Genomic DNA, 16,280 nt, shown 5'->3' on the forward strand with positions numbered 1-16,280 from the left:
ACTACTACTATTTTATTATTTTAATGTTGTTTCTTTTCTTTATATACATTTAAAATATGATCTAAAAGTATGGAATTAAAATCTGGAATACCAATGTATCCTGGGAAATAATTTAAATCGACGATCGCAGATTTCTTTGTGGAAATGTCGGTAATCACATCGAATCCAAACAATGTAAGTCCAAGATCCTTTTGAATCTGTTTGGATATCGCAACCAAAGTATCTCTTGGTGGTATTTCAACCATTGATTCATCATATGGTTTCTCTGGTAATAATGTAGCTGGTAATGGCTGTTGACTATCAAAATATAATGCTTCACTCTCTATATATAAATTATTATTTATTAGTAAAAGTTGAATTTAATTAATAATCATTATTTTTTTTAATTACCATTTGAATTCATATTTCTTAATGATTTTCTATGGACAACATTCAGATAGTCGCCTACTACAAACACTTTGTAGATGATTGCATTGTGGTTGATATATTCTTGTATTAACATGGGTGGTTTGAATTTCGATTGTCTGAGAGATGGCTCGTCGAAAAAGATTGCCATTTGATGAGATTCTTCTGATCCGCAAGCCTGTACAGTCTTGCATACTATTGGGAATCTTATGCTTTTAAGCTGTTCACTGTAATCGGCTTGCTCCTCATTGATCACCACAAATGATGGGCATTTAACATTGAAATTAGCTGGCAACTGATTGAGTTTATCGAGCAAGTTACTCAGAGTAACTCTATCCAATACTGGTTTTTGACATTGTAGTGGATCGACTTCCACCAAACTTGGATATTTCTTTAAAATATTCTAAACAAAAAAATGAAATCGATTTGTTAATATATACTCAATTAAATAAATAAATAGATAGACAGATAGTTACTTCAATTGAAATAATAGTTTTAGTATTTTCATTATCGTTTGGATCTGACAATTCATCAGTAAATTTATGAATGACAACATCATATGGGCATACTGATGGTAGATTATTTGTTTCTAAATCTATTGGAATACATTTTATTTTATATTTATCCCTTTTATAGTATAGTGTTAGTTTGCATTGATCAAGCACTTGTGTCGATAAACTATTTCTTACCATGCTAGTTGTACAAATTGATTCCATTTCATTTTCTCCAACTTTGACACAGACATGTAATATCCAATTGTGAAATTCTCTCTTAGCTCCATGGTTTTTGTTTTAACTAATAAATATAATATTACAGATTTTACAAACTATATACAAAAAAAATCTTTAATTAAACAAGATTGTTTGTGACCACAGATGACCATAAAAAAAAAAAAATGTCAAAAAAAATGTCAAAAAAATCAATAATTAATTATAAAAAATAGAAGTTCAAAAGAAAAAGAGTTTTAAAAATAAAATAATAATGCATCTTATTTTATTCTTACAAAATAAATTTTATAATATAATTATTATGACATATGTATAACTGTTATTGATTTGGTTGGGATTTGTACTGTATTTTTTTTTTGTTTCGCTAAAAGTTTAAAGTTAAAAGTTTTTTTTTTTTTTTTTAAACAACAGAGGAGGTACTGTTTTGTTGAATAAACTTTTCAAAGTGAGATTTGGCAACTTGGATGTTCAAGAGGGTTGCAGATGACTCGATGGTTGGATCTGACATGATGACCATGATATATGTGTTGGAGGTAAAGGCATCAATGAAAGCGGCAAAGTTTGAGTTTCTAACTTCCATTGCTTGGAAGTTGGCTTGTGATTTAGAACAACTCAAAAAGAATTGTTTGATGATTGTACTGATCTTTTCGAAACGATGAACATCATTGTGTTGCTTACGATCGGAGTGTGAAATCACCAAGAATGTTGCCTTCTCAAACAGCACAACTTCATCGGCTTCACAAATCTTACAAAACTTATCCAAATGGTGTTCCAAAACCTTGACGTTTGGAATCAATGAATATACAATTGATGACCATGCCTATATAAATATGAATATAAATATGAATATAAATACAAAGTAAAGGTTAATGTTAATGATGAATAATCAAATAAAACAATTATTACAGAAACTACTAACCTTGTAGAGAGTTTCATCCCAAATGGAAGTTCTGAAGCATGTTACTTTGAGTGGGAGTGAGAGTTGTTTGAGTTCAGCTTCACGTTGTTTGAAGAGTGAATCACGTTGGTCCTCTGGTACCAAATCCATCTTGTGAATGAGACAGAAGATCTTGGCGTCGTTCGAGTTTTGTTTGATGGCTTCGAGACATGACTTGAAGTTCTTGAGATCCTTCTGGTGTTCACGACTCTCGATATCAAAGACGTAGATCAACACCTCGACGTTTCTAAAGATGTGATCTCTCTGTGTGGTTAAGTAACTCTCTACAAAACCTTCTTGTCCTCCACAATCCCAGAGATTCAATACCAAATTACCAAGGAATCTGACATGACTATGTTCAACGTCGACTAATAATATTCAAATGATCAACAATGCCGCTATTAATAATCATTAATTTAGTAACTATAGATTGATTATTAACATACTTGTAACACCTAAACGCATAGTATCTCTAGCTATATAATTGGCAAAGATAATAGATCTCATTGAAGTCTTTCCAGACTCACTTCTGCCCATCAACAATACCTATAAAATAGTAATAACGATGACATTTATATTAATGAAATGTTTACTTTTCTTTATCTATATCTCTATTGGAAATCAATGTTTCTATTATTTTTATTTATTATTATTATCATCATTGTTGTTGTGTTGGTGATGATTCTAACTTAAAACTATTTATTATGAAGCTAAAATGAACTATTTTGTTCATTCTTTTTGAGAATCTTCTCTCGATTCGATTATCTTTAAATGTATATTATTTATTTCTAATATTAGATATTACCTTTCTCTTCATTTTATTATTGATTTGATAAACTAACTATAGTAAATAATAATATATTTAGTTTTAATAAATAAAGTGATAATCAAAAAAAAATAAAATGGAATCGATTTTTCTTTCAAAATTTTTTTATTTAAAATTTTTGATTTTTTTTTATTTATTTATTTTTTTTAAAAAAAAAGAACAATGGAAGTTTTGGAACAAGAATCTCTACCAGTCTATTATTTATTTGTTTGTATCATTATTTTCAGCTCAAATTCACTAATTAATGATAATTTCAAAAAAATAAATAGAGAAAACTTCACCGATTATCTTTTATTTTGTTTGAACGTTCATACCTTTTTTTTTTTTTTTTTTTTTTTTGTGTTTGGTTGGTTGAATCTTTTTTATTTGATTTCCTGATTAAATTGGTCATAAAAGACAGTTTATATCAATTATACACAAATTTATCAGTTTTTTTTTTTTTTTTTTGATGCACCAATTAAGTAAAAACACCGAATAATAGATATTTTCAACTGTGAAAAGTCAAAATAAAATTAAAAATAAACTTTGAATTAAAAAAAAAAAAAAGACAAAAACAGTATAAAATCAAACCATGGGAAAACAGTCAGAGCCTTAAAATATTTATAAAAACCAGAAACAAAACAAAAAAAATAGTATTTTTTATCAATAGAATTAATAATAATAATAAAACAAATAAAGGTCAATAAATTAAATATTTAAACAATAACTTTTTTTTTGACTTTTAAACACAACTAATCATCCGATTTTTCCACCACTCACTGAAAATATAATTAAAAATTTTTTTTTAATATCTTTATTATTGAAATTACTTGTTTTGTTTTTATCACCATAATAAACAATAACACCATTTCCCATTCAACTAACATTAACAACATCATCAAATCATCATCATCATCAAGATAAAAAAAATATAAACATTAAAATTTGTTAATCTATTACATTTAAATACATAGAGATAGATAAGAAAAGATAATAGCAGATTTTAAATCATTTATTTTTAAATTTAATAGAATAGTAGTGTTAGGTGGTATTTGGTAATAGAATAAATGGATTCTATTATGAGTAAGAATGAAAAAGAATTGTTAGAGATCCGAAAGGAGATTCAAGAGTTTGAAAAGAGTCAATCTTCGATCAAAGAGAAAGGATATAGCTTCAAGGAGCAAATCAATGCTGGTTTCAGACACCTCGATGAGATCTGTGGAACCTTAGATAAACAAGACAAGGAGTCATCGCGTCTGTCTGCGCGTCTTTCTTCGCTGCCCAAGTCAGCAGAGACCGCAGAGCTGACGTCACAGCTGCAGTCGTTGCGTTCCAATATCAAACAATCGAAAAAGACATTCACACCGGAAACAGGTGGTATGTTTGTACGTTTGTTTCTCGGTCAGGTCAATGTGAAGCACTACCGTGAAGGAGAGCGTTTCCGTTTGAAAACCGAATATGAAAAGTTCAAATTCAAGACGAATCCACAGTTCTTGCTGTTCGTTGTGTTGCTACTGCTCTTCCCACACAGCTCGTTCGTCACTACCTCTTGGCAGATCTGGCTGCTCTACTACTATGTTACACTGGCGCTGCGTGAGAATATATTGTTGGTGAACGGTAGTTCTATTCGTCCATGGTGGATCATACATCACTATCTCTCGATTGCAGGCTCACTTACCAACCTACTCTGGCCATTCTCAGAGTCATTCGCGCATTTCCTCCCCCAAATGACCTATATCTCTGGTGTACAAGGTCTAGTACAAATTCTCACCAATCGTTATCAACAAGGTCAACTCTACAAATTAACAGCAATGGGCAAAGCAACCATCATGGATGTAACCGGTGAAAATGTAAGTTCGCACTTCATTCAAGTTTATACCTGAATATTAATGATCATTTTAATATTATTATTATTATAGATGATAAGTGATCCGGGATGGACACCAAATGCATTCTTCTTATTACCATTCTTGGCATTTGTACAAGCATTTGAAGTATATAATGGAGTTACATTCTTGGTTTATGCATTCAATCACGAAGGAATCGTCGAGTGGCAAGTCATCGCTTGTGGTATCATATTTATTATTTTAGGTGTTGGTAACTTTTATACAACCTGTAGCACATATTACGCAAAATTATCAAATAGAAAAGAAAAAGAAAAAGAAAAGTAAATATGTTGAAATAAACAAACAAACAAATCAAAAATAAAGAACACTATCAATATGATGTAGTTATATATATAAAAATATACAAATATATAAAAAAAAATATAAAACAAAAATAAGATAGTATACATTTTATTTTATTTAATTAGTTGATTGTTTGTTAAAAGTGTTAGTTTGTTGATAATAATAGTTTTATCTCTTTGATTAAATTTTGATTCTTTTCAACCGATTGATTATATTTGTCGTAGTTTAATTCGAGAGAGCTAACAATGTCTGTGGCACTATCGGAGCAATAGACTAATGTACCCAGTGCCATGAGAAGTCGGAAGTCAATTTCTGGATCTTCAGAGAGTGGGTTGGAATCAAGAGTATGTTGAATCGCAGAGACCAACGAAATGATTTGATCATCGTGTTGTTTTGGATTGAGGAATATAGAGAGATTATAGGCAACCGTTGAAACCGCTCTCTTTAATACTTTATCATTCGAGTGTAGACCTTTGGTAGTACATTCAATGGTGGCATCTAAATGTGACTTTAGTAGATAGTCTATACCTTGTTTAGATGAGAAACAATTTGCAATCTGAATGATTAGGTTTAAAAAAAAGCTAGTTAATAATAATAATATTTGAGTAATGAAAATTGAATATTATTTAATAAACTTACCAAACGATATGCTATCAATTCCGATGACTTTGAAAGATTACTTATCAATATTCTATTGATAAAGATTGATATGAAAGGGTTGGATGTATTGGTAAAGTATTCAAATGATTGTTTCTTTAACATGAGGAATCGAATGAGTTCCAAAACAGGGAAGATATTGGTTTCCGGGAGTTGATTTGTTAGGTTTTCTATTTAGAAAAAAATAAATAATTAGAAATAGAAGTATCTTTGATTAACCGATTTCTATTAGCTTACCAAAGTATTTAATAAGATCAATTGGAATTGCTATATTGGTATCATTTGATTTCAAGATTGGTTGAATTGTTTGAATCTTCTTTTGATACTCTTCGAAATCGATTGCAGGTACATTCTTTACAAATTCGGTGAGTTTAGTAGCAACTGGCTCTATATCACCCTTTTCAAAGAGAACTGCCTTGTAGTTCATTATAAGTGGTATTTTAGAGATTATCTTTGAATGAACATGTCTATAATCTGATTTCGGGTGTATAGTCGATGATGTCGTTGTTGTTGAACTAGTTGTGGTTGGTTGATTCACTGCACCTCCAAATCCACCACCACCACCATTAAACATTGAAAATGGACTCATCATATTGTTATTGTTATTGTTCATCATATTCAATAATGGATTACCCATAGCATTGCTATTCATTGCATTGTTATTTTGATTAAAGAATCCGTTTATCATTGGTCTGGTATAAAGATGTTAGTTAGTAAAATATGATACCATATTTATATGATATGAACAAAGACATACTGTAACATCATTCCAAGAGGTGTATTTAGGAATTCAGCTGGCAAATCGGTGATTTTCTTTGGTATGTCGACATTCAGTAGAAATTGGGAGAGTTGGTTGGTGAAATGATTACAATTATTATCAAGAAGATGATAGTTTGCCATTCCGAATCTTTGTTTCAATCCATCCAAGTAATCTACAAACACTTCTCTTGGTACATTTGTCTTTCCAAGTTCAACTTTTTCTATTGGTGCACCATATGGTGTCATACCCTATTTAAAAAGTAATATAATAGTTTATTAACAAACAACAACAACAACAACAACAACCAAACCAAAACAATAAAAAATAATATTACGTACTGGTGGAAGAGATTGTATACCACCACCAAAGAAATATTCTCTACCATAAACTACAATACTTGTATGATAGATATGATCGATTTGCTTGCCTATAAACGCCATTGATAGTTGTTTAGCTAATCCATTAGATAGATCATAAACATATAAAACTACTGGTTCCGTCATATTAAATTAATTATCTTTGTATTCAAAAAAAAAAAAAGAATTATAAAATTTTATAATTTTTTTTTTTTTTTCATTGTGTTCATTATTTATATTGTTTTGTTTTTTTTTTTTTGAATCTGACTGACTCATGAAAAACTAAGAATTATGTGTTCAAAATAGTTTTAATCTTATACAGTCAAAGGGAATAGAAATGATTCGAATATTATCATCATAATCAACTTTTAATATTATATATATTTATTGCATGTGAATAAAATTATAGATTTTATTATTTTAGTTTTTTTTTTTTTTTTTTTTTTGTTGGATTAATTCGGTAAAAATAAAACCAGTCTAACATGTGTATTGGTCATTCGAGTATTCAACGTTGATTGTTGTTTGTATGATATATCCAAATACAAAGGTTTCTCCGACTCTCAAACCAACTTGGTAGTCTGGAAGAGTGTAGGTGACATCTCCAGTGTTCGTAACACCCCAAATCTGTTGAATCTTTGGATCCAAGTTGAACTGAAGAGAGTTAATCTTGGATGTACCAATGTTTGTAATTTCCACATTTACAAGCTTATATTGTACGCCATTGTTCAACCATGTAGATACAACGTTCTGAGAAATCTTTCCTTGACAAGATCCAGATGGTTGAGTTGGTGTTTGAGTTGGTGTCTGAGTTGGTGTGTCAGTTGGAGACTCGGTAGGGGTTTGGGTTGGAGTTTCAGTTGGAGTTTGAGTTGGAGTCTCAGTTGGAGTTTGAGTTGGTGTGTCAGTTGGAGTTTGAGTTGGAGTCTCAGTTGGAGTCTCGGTTGGAGTCTCAGTTGGAGTCTCAGTTGGTGTCTCAGTTGGAGTCTCAGTTGGAGTTTGAGTTGGAGTCTCAGTTGGAGTCTCGGTTGGTGTTTGAGTTGGAGTCTCGGTTGGAGTCTCGGTTGGAGTTTGAGTTGGAGTCTCAGTTGGAGTTTGGGTTGGAGTCTCAGTTGGAGTTTGGGTTGGAGTCTCAGTTGGAGTCTCGGTTGGAGTCTCTGTTGGAGTCTCGGTTGGAGTCTCAGTAGGGGTTTGGGTTGGAGTCTCGGTTGGTGTTTGTGTTGGAGTCTCGGTTGGTGTCTCAGTTGGAGTTTGAGTTGGAGTCTCAGTTGGAGTTTGAGTTGGAGTTTGAGTTGGAGTTTGAGTTGGTGTTGGTGTTGAGCTTGGGTTTACGAGAGCAGCCAAAGCACCAACAAAACCAGCATTGTAATCACATGCAACTTCATTTGTAATGTAGTTGGTACGGTCATCAGTGTAGGTATCATCATTAGCTGGACCACCAACAAGTGCTCCTTTGAGGAGATAGAGGTTGTGAACCGGATTGTTAATATCGTTGGTTAAAGAGTGATGTGCAGCACGATGATGTGGATCGATAGGAGCATTGGGACCTATACCAACTACAAATGACTGTTGATTTGGATTGTTACCAAGCATGTAACCGATTTGACTTTGGGTGAAGGCAAGATATTTATCACCACCATAGACGGCAGCCAAGAAAGCTGTTGTGGCGGCATAACGAGTTGGTCCCCATTGGCGAAGCCAAGCCAATCCACCGGGAGTATATTTTACAGATCCACCTTGTAACCATGAGTTCAAGAATGTTTCTGCGTCATTCTGGAAGTTAGCGGCACCGGTAATCTTTGCCATTAGAATTGTACAACCTGGAGCTTTGTTATCCCAATCGTGAGAATTTCCTGGAGCCATATAGTTGATTTGGTATGCAGCGTAGTCAGCTTTGGCTCTATTTAAATAGGTAGCGTCTCCAGTAGCTTTGTAGAGCCAGATAGTACCCCACACAATATCGTCGGAGTAACCAGATGAATTGTAGAACATGGCAGCATCTGGAATGGAATCAGAGTATTTTCCACGGTAGTTGTCACCAAATTGATAGAGTTGTTGGGCATGAGACAAGCAGGTGGCAGAGTAGGCTGGATCTGAATTTGCAAAGATAATAGAGGCTGCAGCGAGGGCAGAAGCAGCTCCCATAGCAACTTCAGTTCCTGGTGCAGAGGTAGTCAATTTGTATAGTGGACGATCCATGTTCAAGAGCTCGGGTGGTCCCCACCATGAGTGATCGAGATTTCCTTCACCGACTTGACCAACAAATTCGTTGGGTGCTGTGTGAGCAGCAATCAACCAATCGGCACCATACTTGATATCCTCGAGGAACAATTGAGTAAGACCACAGGAATCAATGTTGGATTCATATGAGAGGAATGCCCAACCCAACATGGTCATAGAATATGCCATTGGAAGAGCAAACTTGACATGATCACCGGCATCGAAATAACCACCGGCCAAAGCACCATCTACCAACACAGAGTCACCACGCCATGGTACGTCATTATCTGGTAGTTTACCAGCCCTATTATATTTATAAAACATAAGAGCATATTTTAAAGTATCACAATAATCTATTTCAGCAGATTGAACTAAAAACAAAAAAAGGAAATAAATTAATTAGTAATTTTTATTTTATTTTTTTAGGAAACTAGATTGATAAATTACCATAGAATGAAGATAATAAAAACATTACCAAAATGGTAATGGAAATTGATTTAGTGTTCATATTCATGACGGCAATTTCAAATTAATAAAAAGAATCGGTAGGTTTAGTTTAATTACTCTTTTGTTATATGACATATAATATATATATAGATGATAAGATTATTGAAAGATGGATATGGAAATAATTTATGTTTAGAAATGGAGAAAAAAAAAAGTTTTTTTTTTGTTTTTTATGGTTTTACAAAAATATAATTATTAATTATAAATATACACAAAGAAATAATAATTTATATAAATAAAAGTATTTAAATAAACTATTTAGATAGAGATAAGAAATATTTTGATTTGAATGATTTGAATGGCTACTGTCGATTGCTTTAAGCAGTATTTATACAAAAGTTGGGTCGATATGGTACAAAGGTGTCAAATTAAAAATTTGATGGAATTGTGCCTTTTAGAGAATGAGGTATCCATCAAAATGGAAGTTAACCAACTGGAGTTAGATCCAAATATTTGGATCTTCTGACCCTATCGACAAGCCTTACAGGCAGTTCAACTTCAACAGAATAGGTTTTTATTTAATTATTTTTCATAATAAAAAAAAATTAATTAAAAAAAAGTGAAATTTGAATTTTTATTTTAAAAATATTGATTGGTAGTTTTCCCAAATTTGGAAAGGAAAAAAAAATAACTACTAAAAATTAAACTTAAATATGCACCCCGATTTCTATTGAAATAATGAGAAAGAAATTAATATTTGGTTTGAAATTTGGTCTATCTATGAGAATTTATGTTGCTAACAATTTTTAAAAAAACAAAAAAAAAAACCAATGACTTTCATTTTTTTAGATATCTTTTTTTTATATTATTTTATTTTTTAAGATAATTGATTTCGTCCAATGTTTGATCAGATTATGATAAATTAACCAACTTTTATAAAAATGATGAGTCTTTGTGTAGTGTAAAGTTTCTAAATATGTAATAACAATGCCCACATACCTTTGTAAACTTTATAGTATTGTTAGATAGAATTGACTTGACATTTATAAGGTAAAAGTGTTTTCAAAGTATTTCTCCAATAGATTAACAAAACATGTTGCTATCGTTTTCGTCCATGATTAATAGTTGTATAACTACATTTTCTTTTATATGAACGTTCATTCTGATATCCAACTATTTGATAAACCAACCAACTATTCTTCATTCTGACTTTTTTCTTTATTCACTCTTTTAATTAATCTAAACTACAAATTTTCAAATAACTAATATTCAATTATTAATTATTTATAAAGTTCTTTTAATTTTTGAAAGTATAGTTATAACTAACTTTAGATTTAGATTTGAATGAAAAAAAAAAAAAAAAAATTCGCCTGGTTGGTGAATTTCATTCGCTTTTATTATTTTCATCTAGATTTGTTTTGTTATTTTCGTTGTCAATTATTATAAATATATAGATAAAATAGTTGTAAAAAAAAGATGGCAATCAGTGTTATAGATGTTTATTTAAGATTTGAAGGTATATTATATGCTTTGATGGCAATGGCAGGTTTTCTCGCACCAACCTCAATGATGTCAATGATGAATTGGGATAACTTGTTGGCGTCGGAGGGTGTTATTGTTGTCGAGGGTGCCGAAGTAGACGAATATACACGTCTGCCGTTAGCATATCATAAGATGGCCGAGAGTCTAGTGCAGATCTTGATCTATTACACAGCGATTTTCAGTGCATTCCAATCCCTAAGCATTTTCACTGCTTGCTTCACATCGAACCCCTCCTTGCGTTCAGCACTCATCAAGTTGAATCTCTTCCTCAGTCTCTGTCTGATCGTAGTCAACGGTTGGATTATCTCACAGAAGCAGTCTATCTACACAGAGACTGGTCTCTACAGCTTCTGGGCAACCTTTATCTTTTACGTTATCGATTTCTTTATTCTTTCATTCCTCACCGAAGTCATCCCATACCTCAAATCTATGACAAACAAAGCACTTGCAACAACAGAGACCGAATCGAAAAAAGATAAAAAAGATAAAAAAGATAAAAAGAAATAATCATATCAATAAAATTAAACCAATAGAATAAATATAATATATATGGATAAAAAAGATAGATTATTTACGATAAATCTTTATTAAATAATTGAAATTTATATCTAAAAATAACATTTTAACATATCATTAATAGAATATAAATTTGAAAGACTTTTTAACCATTTTAATTCCAACGGCAATTTGCAAAACAGTTGGATACTCTCTGAGGACAATCATTGTAAGGTTGGTAGTATTGATTGCTGTTTCTAAGATTGTTGTAGTAGTTTGTGTAACAATTGTCTGATTCATTTTGACAGTTTCTTTGGCAATCATAGTAGTTGGCCGATGCAACTCCCAAAAATACCACCATGGCAAATAAAGTAAAGATAAATAACTTGTTCATTCTTTTGTTTTTTATTTTTGGTTTTAAATGTATGTTTTTAATACAAAAACAAATTATTCAATCAATTTATACTTTTTTTTTCATTTATTTTAAACAATGATGAAATTATAAATAGAATAGATCTATCTTTAGTAAAAACATATATACCTTTTTATAGTTGGTCAAATAAAATTATAACTTTCACAATAAAAGATATTGTTCTTTTTATCTTTAGATAAATCTATTCATTTAGCACTTTTTTTTTGTTAGTGTTTTATTTTTTTTATATTTAAATAAATTTAAATTCTTTAAGCCAAATAGGGACAAATAGATTCATCTAGAAATATTCTATAATTTTTATTTCTAATTCTCAAAAACTTATTAAAAATTTAAATAATTTTGTTCCCTGTTTTTTTATCTTCCTTTCCACTTTATTTCAAAAATCATAAGATACCTGATTGATCACTTCTACTACAAAAAATATAAAGAATAAAATATTATAAATTTAGAAACATTATTTAAATAAAAGTATGAATTAATTTTATTTAATTTTTTTTTTGTTTTCTCTCTTTAGAAAACCAAGTTCTCAATAAACACTGATAGCTTATTGGCAATGAGAGAAACATTCAGTGACTCTTTGTGGACAATCATTGTATTGTTGGTTTTGGTTGTATTGGTTCCATTGTCCGTATTGATTATATTGGTTATATTGTTGGTTTCTGTAAAAGTTGGTGTAACACATGTCAGAGAAGTTTTGACAGTTCTGTCTGCAGTTCTGGTCATAGTTGGCAGAGGCAACTCCACACATGAGTACAATTGCAAAGAAGGCAAAGATAATTAGCTTATTCATTTTTGGATTATTAACTTTTTTAATTTATTGAATCTTAAAAGACTATAAAATGTTTTGTTGATATTAAACTATCTTTTTCTATTCTATTTATACTTTTTTTTTTTGATCCCCTTATTATAAAATTAAATTAGAAATATTTTTAAAACCAAAGATATATCTAAATCCTAAAGAAGTATCTATTATTTAAAAAAAGATAATTCATAGTAAACAAAAAAAAAATTGTCTATAGATAAAACTGTAAATTTTTAAAGTAATATGAAATTATGAATCTAATATTTATTGATGACAAATAATAATAAATTGAAATAATAATAATAATTTACAAAACAGATCCAAATCTAATATGAGATTGGAATCTTTTATCGGGTGTCATGTGAGTACTTCTTACTAGCGATGCGCTATTCGAGCTTTGACGTAGAATTTTGATAGTTTCAGATCTTCCATACTTATGTACAAACTCTTCAAATGTTTGGAATCCACCACCTACTCTTACAACCAAATTACCACTGAGAATAGAGGTGTTGATTCTTCTAGATCCAAATTGATACAATCCTTCCGATACTCTTTGGAAATTTGGTGGAATAAGACCTCTGATCTCATCGTCGTCATTATGCAAACTATGTATTACGCTCTCGACCATAATATCCAGTTGGTCGTTCTCATTGGCTACATACTCTACACCACCTTTACTCTGCAGCTCAGACAAACTTCTAATGAGAATCATCTTCTTCTTCAACTCTAACAACTTGATAATTATCTTTTGAATTTGAACAACCATATCCGAGCGCTGGTCATGCCATTTCTGAATGTCTGGTCTGTGCTTTGCTATTGGTTCCTCCAACTCGTTCGAAGTCAACTCTGTCTGTTTGTCGATATCCATTAAAACCTCTTGGCACTCTGATTGATATCCAGTACTTTTGTTAAAATCATTCTTTAGCTGTTGTGTTTGGCTCTGTAGCTCCGTAACCAGACTCTGTGCTTTCTCATTCAATTCATCTGGATTATCAATTAACTGTGCAATATTGTTTGTGGAATCCTCTTCTAAATATGGCTCCAGTCTATTAAGTAATGTTTCTATCTTTAGATCAAAAGGATCAGCAGACTCCAAATAAACTGGTGAACTCTCCGTTTCTTTGGCAACTTTTTTGAATATTTCCATACATCTCTTGATTCTCTGCTCACCCTTGTCATACAATTGACTCCACTGCTCGTAACTCTCAGAGAATTGGTCCATCTCTGTCTGACCATGGCTTATCTGTAAGGCTTGTAACTCTGTGCTAAGTTTGTCCAAGGGATATTTCAAGCTCTTCTTATCCATCAGCAAACTATCAGTCTCTGAAATCTCTCGAACTGCCATCAAGTCTACAAACGACTCCAACTCACTATCGTTTTCATCAGTAAACTTCTGACCATCCACAACAAAACCCAGACATTGCTTTATCTCATTTTTTACAATAGCAACCATCTTCTCCAACACTTCACCATTTCTCTCAAATGACTTTAGGTACTTCTCCAACACATCCAATCCATCCCTGAAACGTATCAAAGGATTATCATACTTTCCAGAAGCTCTTAAACTTTCGTCCAAGAATCTTCTAAGATTAATATTCACAATAAAATATGAATCTCTTTGTTTTCTATACCTAAATAATAAAATTGAATAATTAATACTAAACTAAAAAGTCAATTTTTTTTTAATGAACTGATACATACTGGAATATATGTCTATCTATTGAAATTAAAACTTTTGGCCAATTATATTTCTTTTTGTTTGATAGTTGATTTTCATTTGGTCTTAGATATTGTCCAGATTGCATGAGCTCAATTGCTTTCTTCTTTCCCGACTCTGAATCCTCTGCCTTTTGGATGAGGTCATTCTTTTCTTGACTGAAATTCATCTGCATACTCTGCTTTTCAGATAGTAACTTCATTCTGTTGTTTCTTTCCTCTTCCAACTCGCCCTCCAATGCCTTGAGATCATCGGTCATCTCCTCCCTCTCCTTTTCAAGTTGTTTGATCTGTAGCTGGTATCTCTCAAGATCGTTACTCTCTTCCAGTTTCTGTAGAATCTTGTCATTCTCTGATTGCAATGCTTGTTTCTCTTCTTCCAACTCCTTTGCATATTTGGCAAATGCTTGTTTCTCCTCCTCCAACTTCTCAATCAAATTATCTTTAACTTCATTTTCTTTCTCCAATTGCTTCTCACGCGACCGTTTTGAAATACTGGATTCTGAAGATCCACCATCATCACTATCCAACAACTCTAATAGCATCTGAGCGGTTGGTGAACTACTATTGGCAGTATTATTGTTTCCAGTGTAACTACTGATCAATTTTATTTTTTGTGGTGTACCATCGTGAACTACTGGATTGGAACTTGGATCGTCTGCCTTCTTTTTGATAATATTGATTCTGGCGGTGATACCTTCTATCCAATAAATTCTATCTTGTTCACTACTTGCATAAACTGAATATACTCTTCCGGGTGCTAAAATTATTTATAAATATTTAAATTTAAATTGATCACTTGATTTTTATTTTTCTCTACATACTTGTTAATTCGAATCCCCACGTTGAACCACTGTTTAAAGCACTATTTTTCGAAACACTGGTGTGTAGAATTTCTCTAAGTTTAATAGATCCACAAAGCTTCAATTCAACCTTTGATGTGTAGTAGTAGAGAACATCTTCATTCTCTGGTAAGATACACCATCGCTTTTTGTAGAGTTTCAACACTCCTTTTACACCCAATTTGAATAAATATCCTTGAAGTGCAGAAGGCATTTTGAAGAAAAAAAAAAACAAATATAAAACTTCTAAACCTGAAGACTAATAATCTCTGTTTCTTTTAATACGTAATTAAATTAAATTAACAAGTTTTAAAATTGTTGTCAAATTTGATAATTATTGGAATTTTATTTTATTTATTTTTATTATTATTGGCTTTTTGATAATTAAAAGAGTAAAAGGGAATGAGTAAAGAAACTAATTCAAAGGTGGTATCTTGATATCTATAATTTTTGCGATATTTATTAAAAGTTTTAGTAATTGGTGGGGTTAACTCCGGTGGTGTTTTTTTTTATTAAACCGTGTGTCTGCAGATGGGATTTAATTTTGTTCAAGGAATAGATTTTTTTTTGATAATTTGATTTAGGTGAGAAAATCAATGAGTAAATCAAAGAGATCTTAAGATGTTAAATTTATTTTTTATATAGGAAATTGATGAGAATGAAAAAACATTTAAACTCTTAATTACGATTTAAATCAATAATTATTCGGAATGAAAACAAAATTTATTTACTTGTGTTTTTTGTTTTATTTTACATTGTTTGTTATTAAACTTAAGCGGTATTGTTATTCAAATAAATAAACTTAAAGAAGAGATAAAGGAGAAAAAAAAACTTGAAGTTGGTGATTGAAAATCATTTGAAGTAGGAGGTATGGTTGGTTTTTGTTTGAAAATCAAACTATACTTTTGGAGGGAAGGGGATTTGGATTATTATTATTGTTGTTTTGTTT

The 16,280-nt window shown here is 31.2% G+C and overlaps 6 protein-coding genes across 6 annotated transcripts; 2 read left to right on the forward strand and 4 right to left on the reverse strand.

Moving 5' to 3' along the window:
* Nucleotides 1-20: 20 nt before the first annotated feature.
* Nucleotides 21-2,887, reverse strand: ragA (Ras-related GTP-binding protein; the record flags this gene model as incomplete). The annotated part of the gene is made up of 8 exons (XM_020576916.1): nt 21-322; nt 391-808; nt 882-1,032; nt 1,095-1,231; nt 1,540-1,953; nt 2,053-2,438; nt 2,517-2,616; nt 2,876-2,887. 8 exons carry the CDS (start codon nt 2,885-2,887, stop codon nt 21-23), a joined length of 1,920 nt encoding a protein of 639 aa, XP_020433328.1.
* A 1,055-nt stretch (nt 2,888-3,942) lies between these two features.
* tmem120 (uncharacterized protein) lies at nt 3,943-5,046 on the forward strand (the record flags this gene model as incomplete). The annotated part of the gene is made up of 4 exons (XM_020576917.1): nt 3,943-4,252; nt 4,544-4,725; nt 4,795-4,945; nt 4,967-5,046. 4 exons carry the CDS (start codon nt 3,943-3,945, stop codon nt 5,044-5,046), a joined length of 723 nt encoding a protein of 240 aa, XP_020433329.1.
* Nucleotides 5,047-5,209: 163 nt separating this feature from the next.
* On the reverse strand, nt 5,210-6,984 carry PPL_06051 (uncharacterized protein; the record flags this gene model as incomplete). Its single annotated transcript, XM_020576918.1, has 5 exons — nt 5,210-5,620; nt 5,704-5,891; nt 5,941-6,413; nt 6,479-6,729; nt 6,820-6,984. The coding sequence occupies 5 exons, from the start codon at nt 6,982-6,984 to the stop codon at nt 5,210-5,212; spliced, it is 1,488 nt and encodes a 495-aa protein (XP_020433330.1).
* Nucleotides 6,985-7,314: 330 nt separating this feature from the next.
* celA (cellulase 270-6) lies at nt 7,315-9,562 on the reverse strand (the record flags this gene model as incomplete). The annotated part of the gene is made up of 2 exons (XM_020576919.1): nt 7,315-9,425; nt 9,502-9,562. 2 exons carry the CDS (start codon nt 9,560-9,562, stop codon nt 7,315-7,317), a joined length of 2,172 nt encoding a protein of 723 aa, XP_020433331.1.
* Nucleotides 9,563-10,977: 1,415 nt separating this feature from the next.
* Nucleotides 10,978-11,550, forward strand: PPL_06053 (uncharacterized protein; the record flags this gene model as incomplete). Its single annotated transcript, XM_020576920.1, has 1 exon — nt 10,978-11,550. One exon carries the CDS (start codon nt 10,978-10,980, stop codon nt 11,548-11,550), a length of 573 nt encoding a protein of 190 aa, XP_020433332.1.
* A 1,368-nt stretch (nt 11,551-12,918) lies between these two features.
* PPL_06054 (uncharacterized protein) lies at nt 12,919-15,545 on the reverse strand (the record flags this gene model as incomplete). The annotated part of the gene is made up of 4 exons (XM_020576921.1): nt 12,919-12,937; nt 13,085-14,404; nt 14,475-15,249; nt 15,314-15,545. 4 exons carry the CDS (start codon nt 15,543-15,545, stop codon nt 12,919-12,921), a joined length of 2,346 nt encoding a protein of 781 aa, XP_020433333.1.
* Nucleotides 15,546-16,280: the final 735 nt, after the last annotated feature.

The sequence above is a fragment of the Heterostelium album genome (genome assembly GCF_000004825.1).
Source record: "Heterostelium album PN500 unplaced genomic scaffold PPL_contig13, whole genome shotgun sequence".
In the NCBI taxonomy this organism is placed as follows: Eukaryota; Evosea; class Eumycetozoa; order Acytosteliales; family Acytosteliaceae; genus Heterostelium; species Heterostelium album.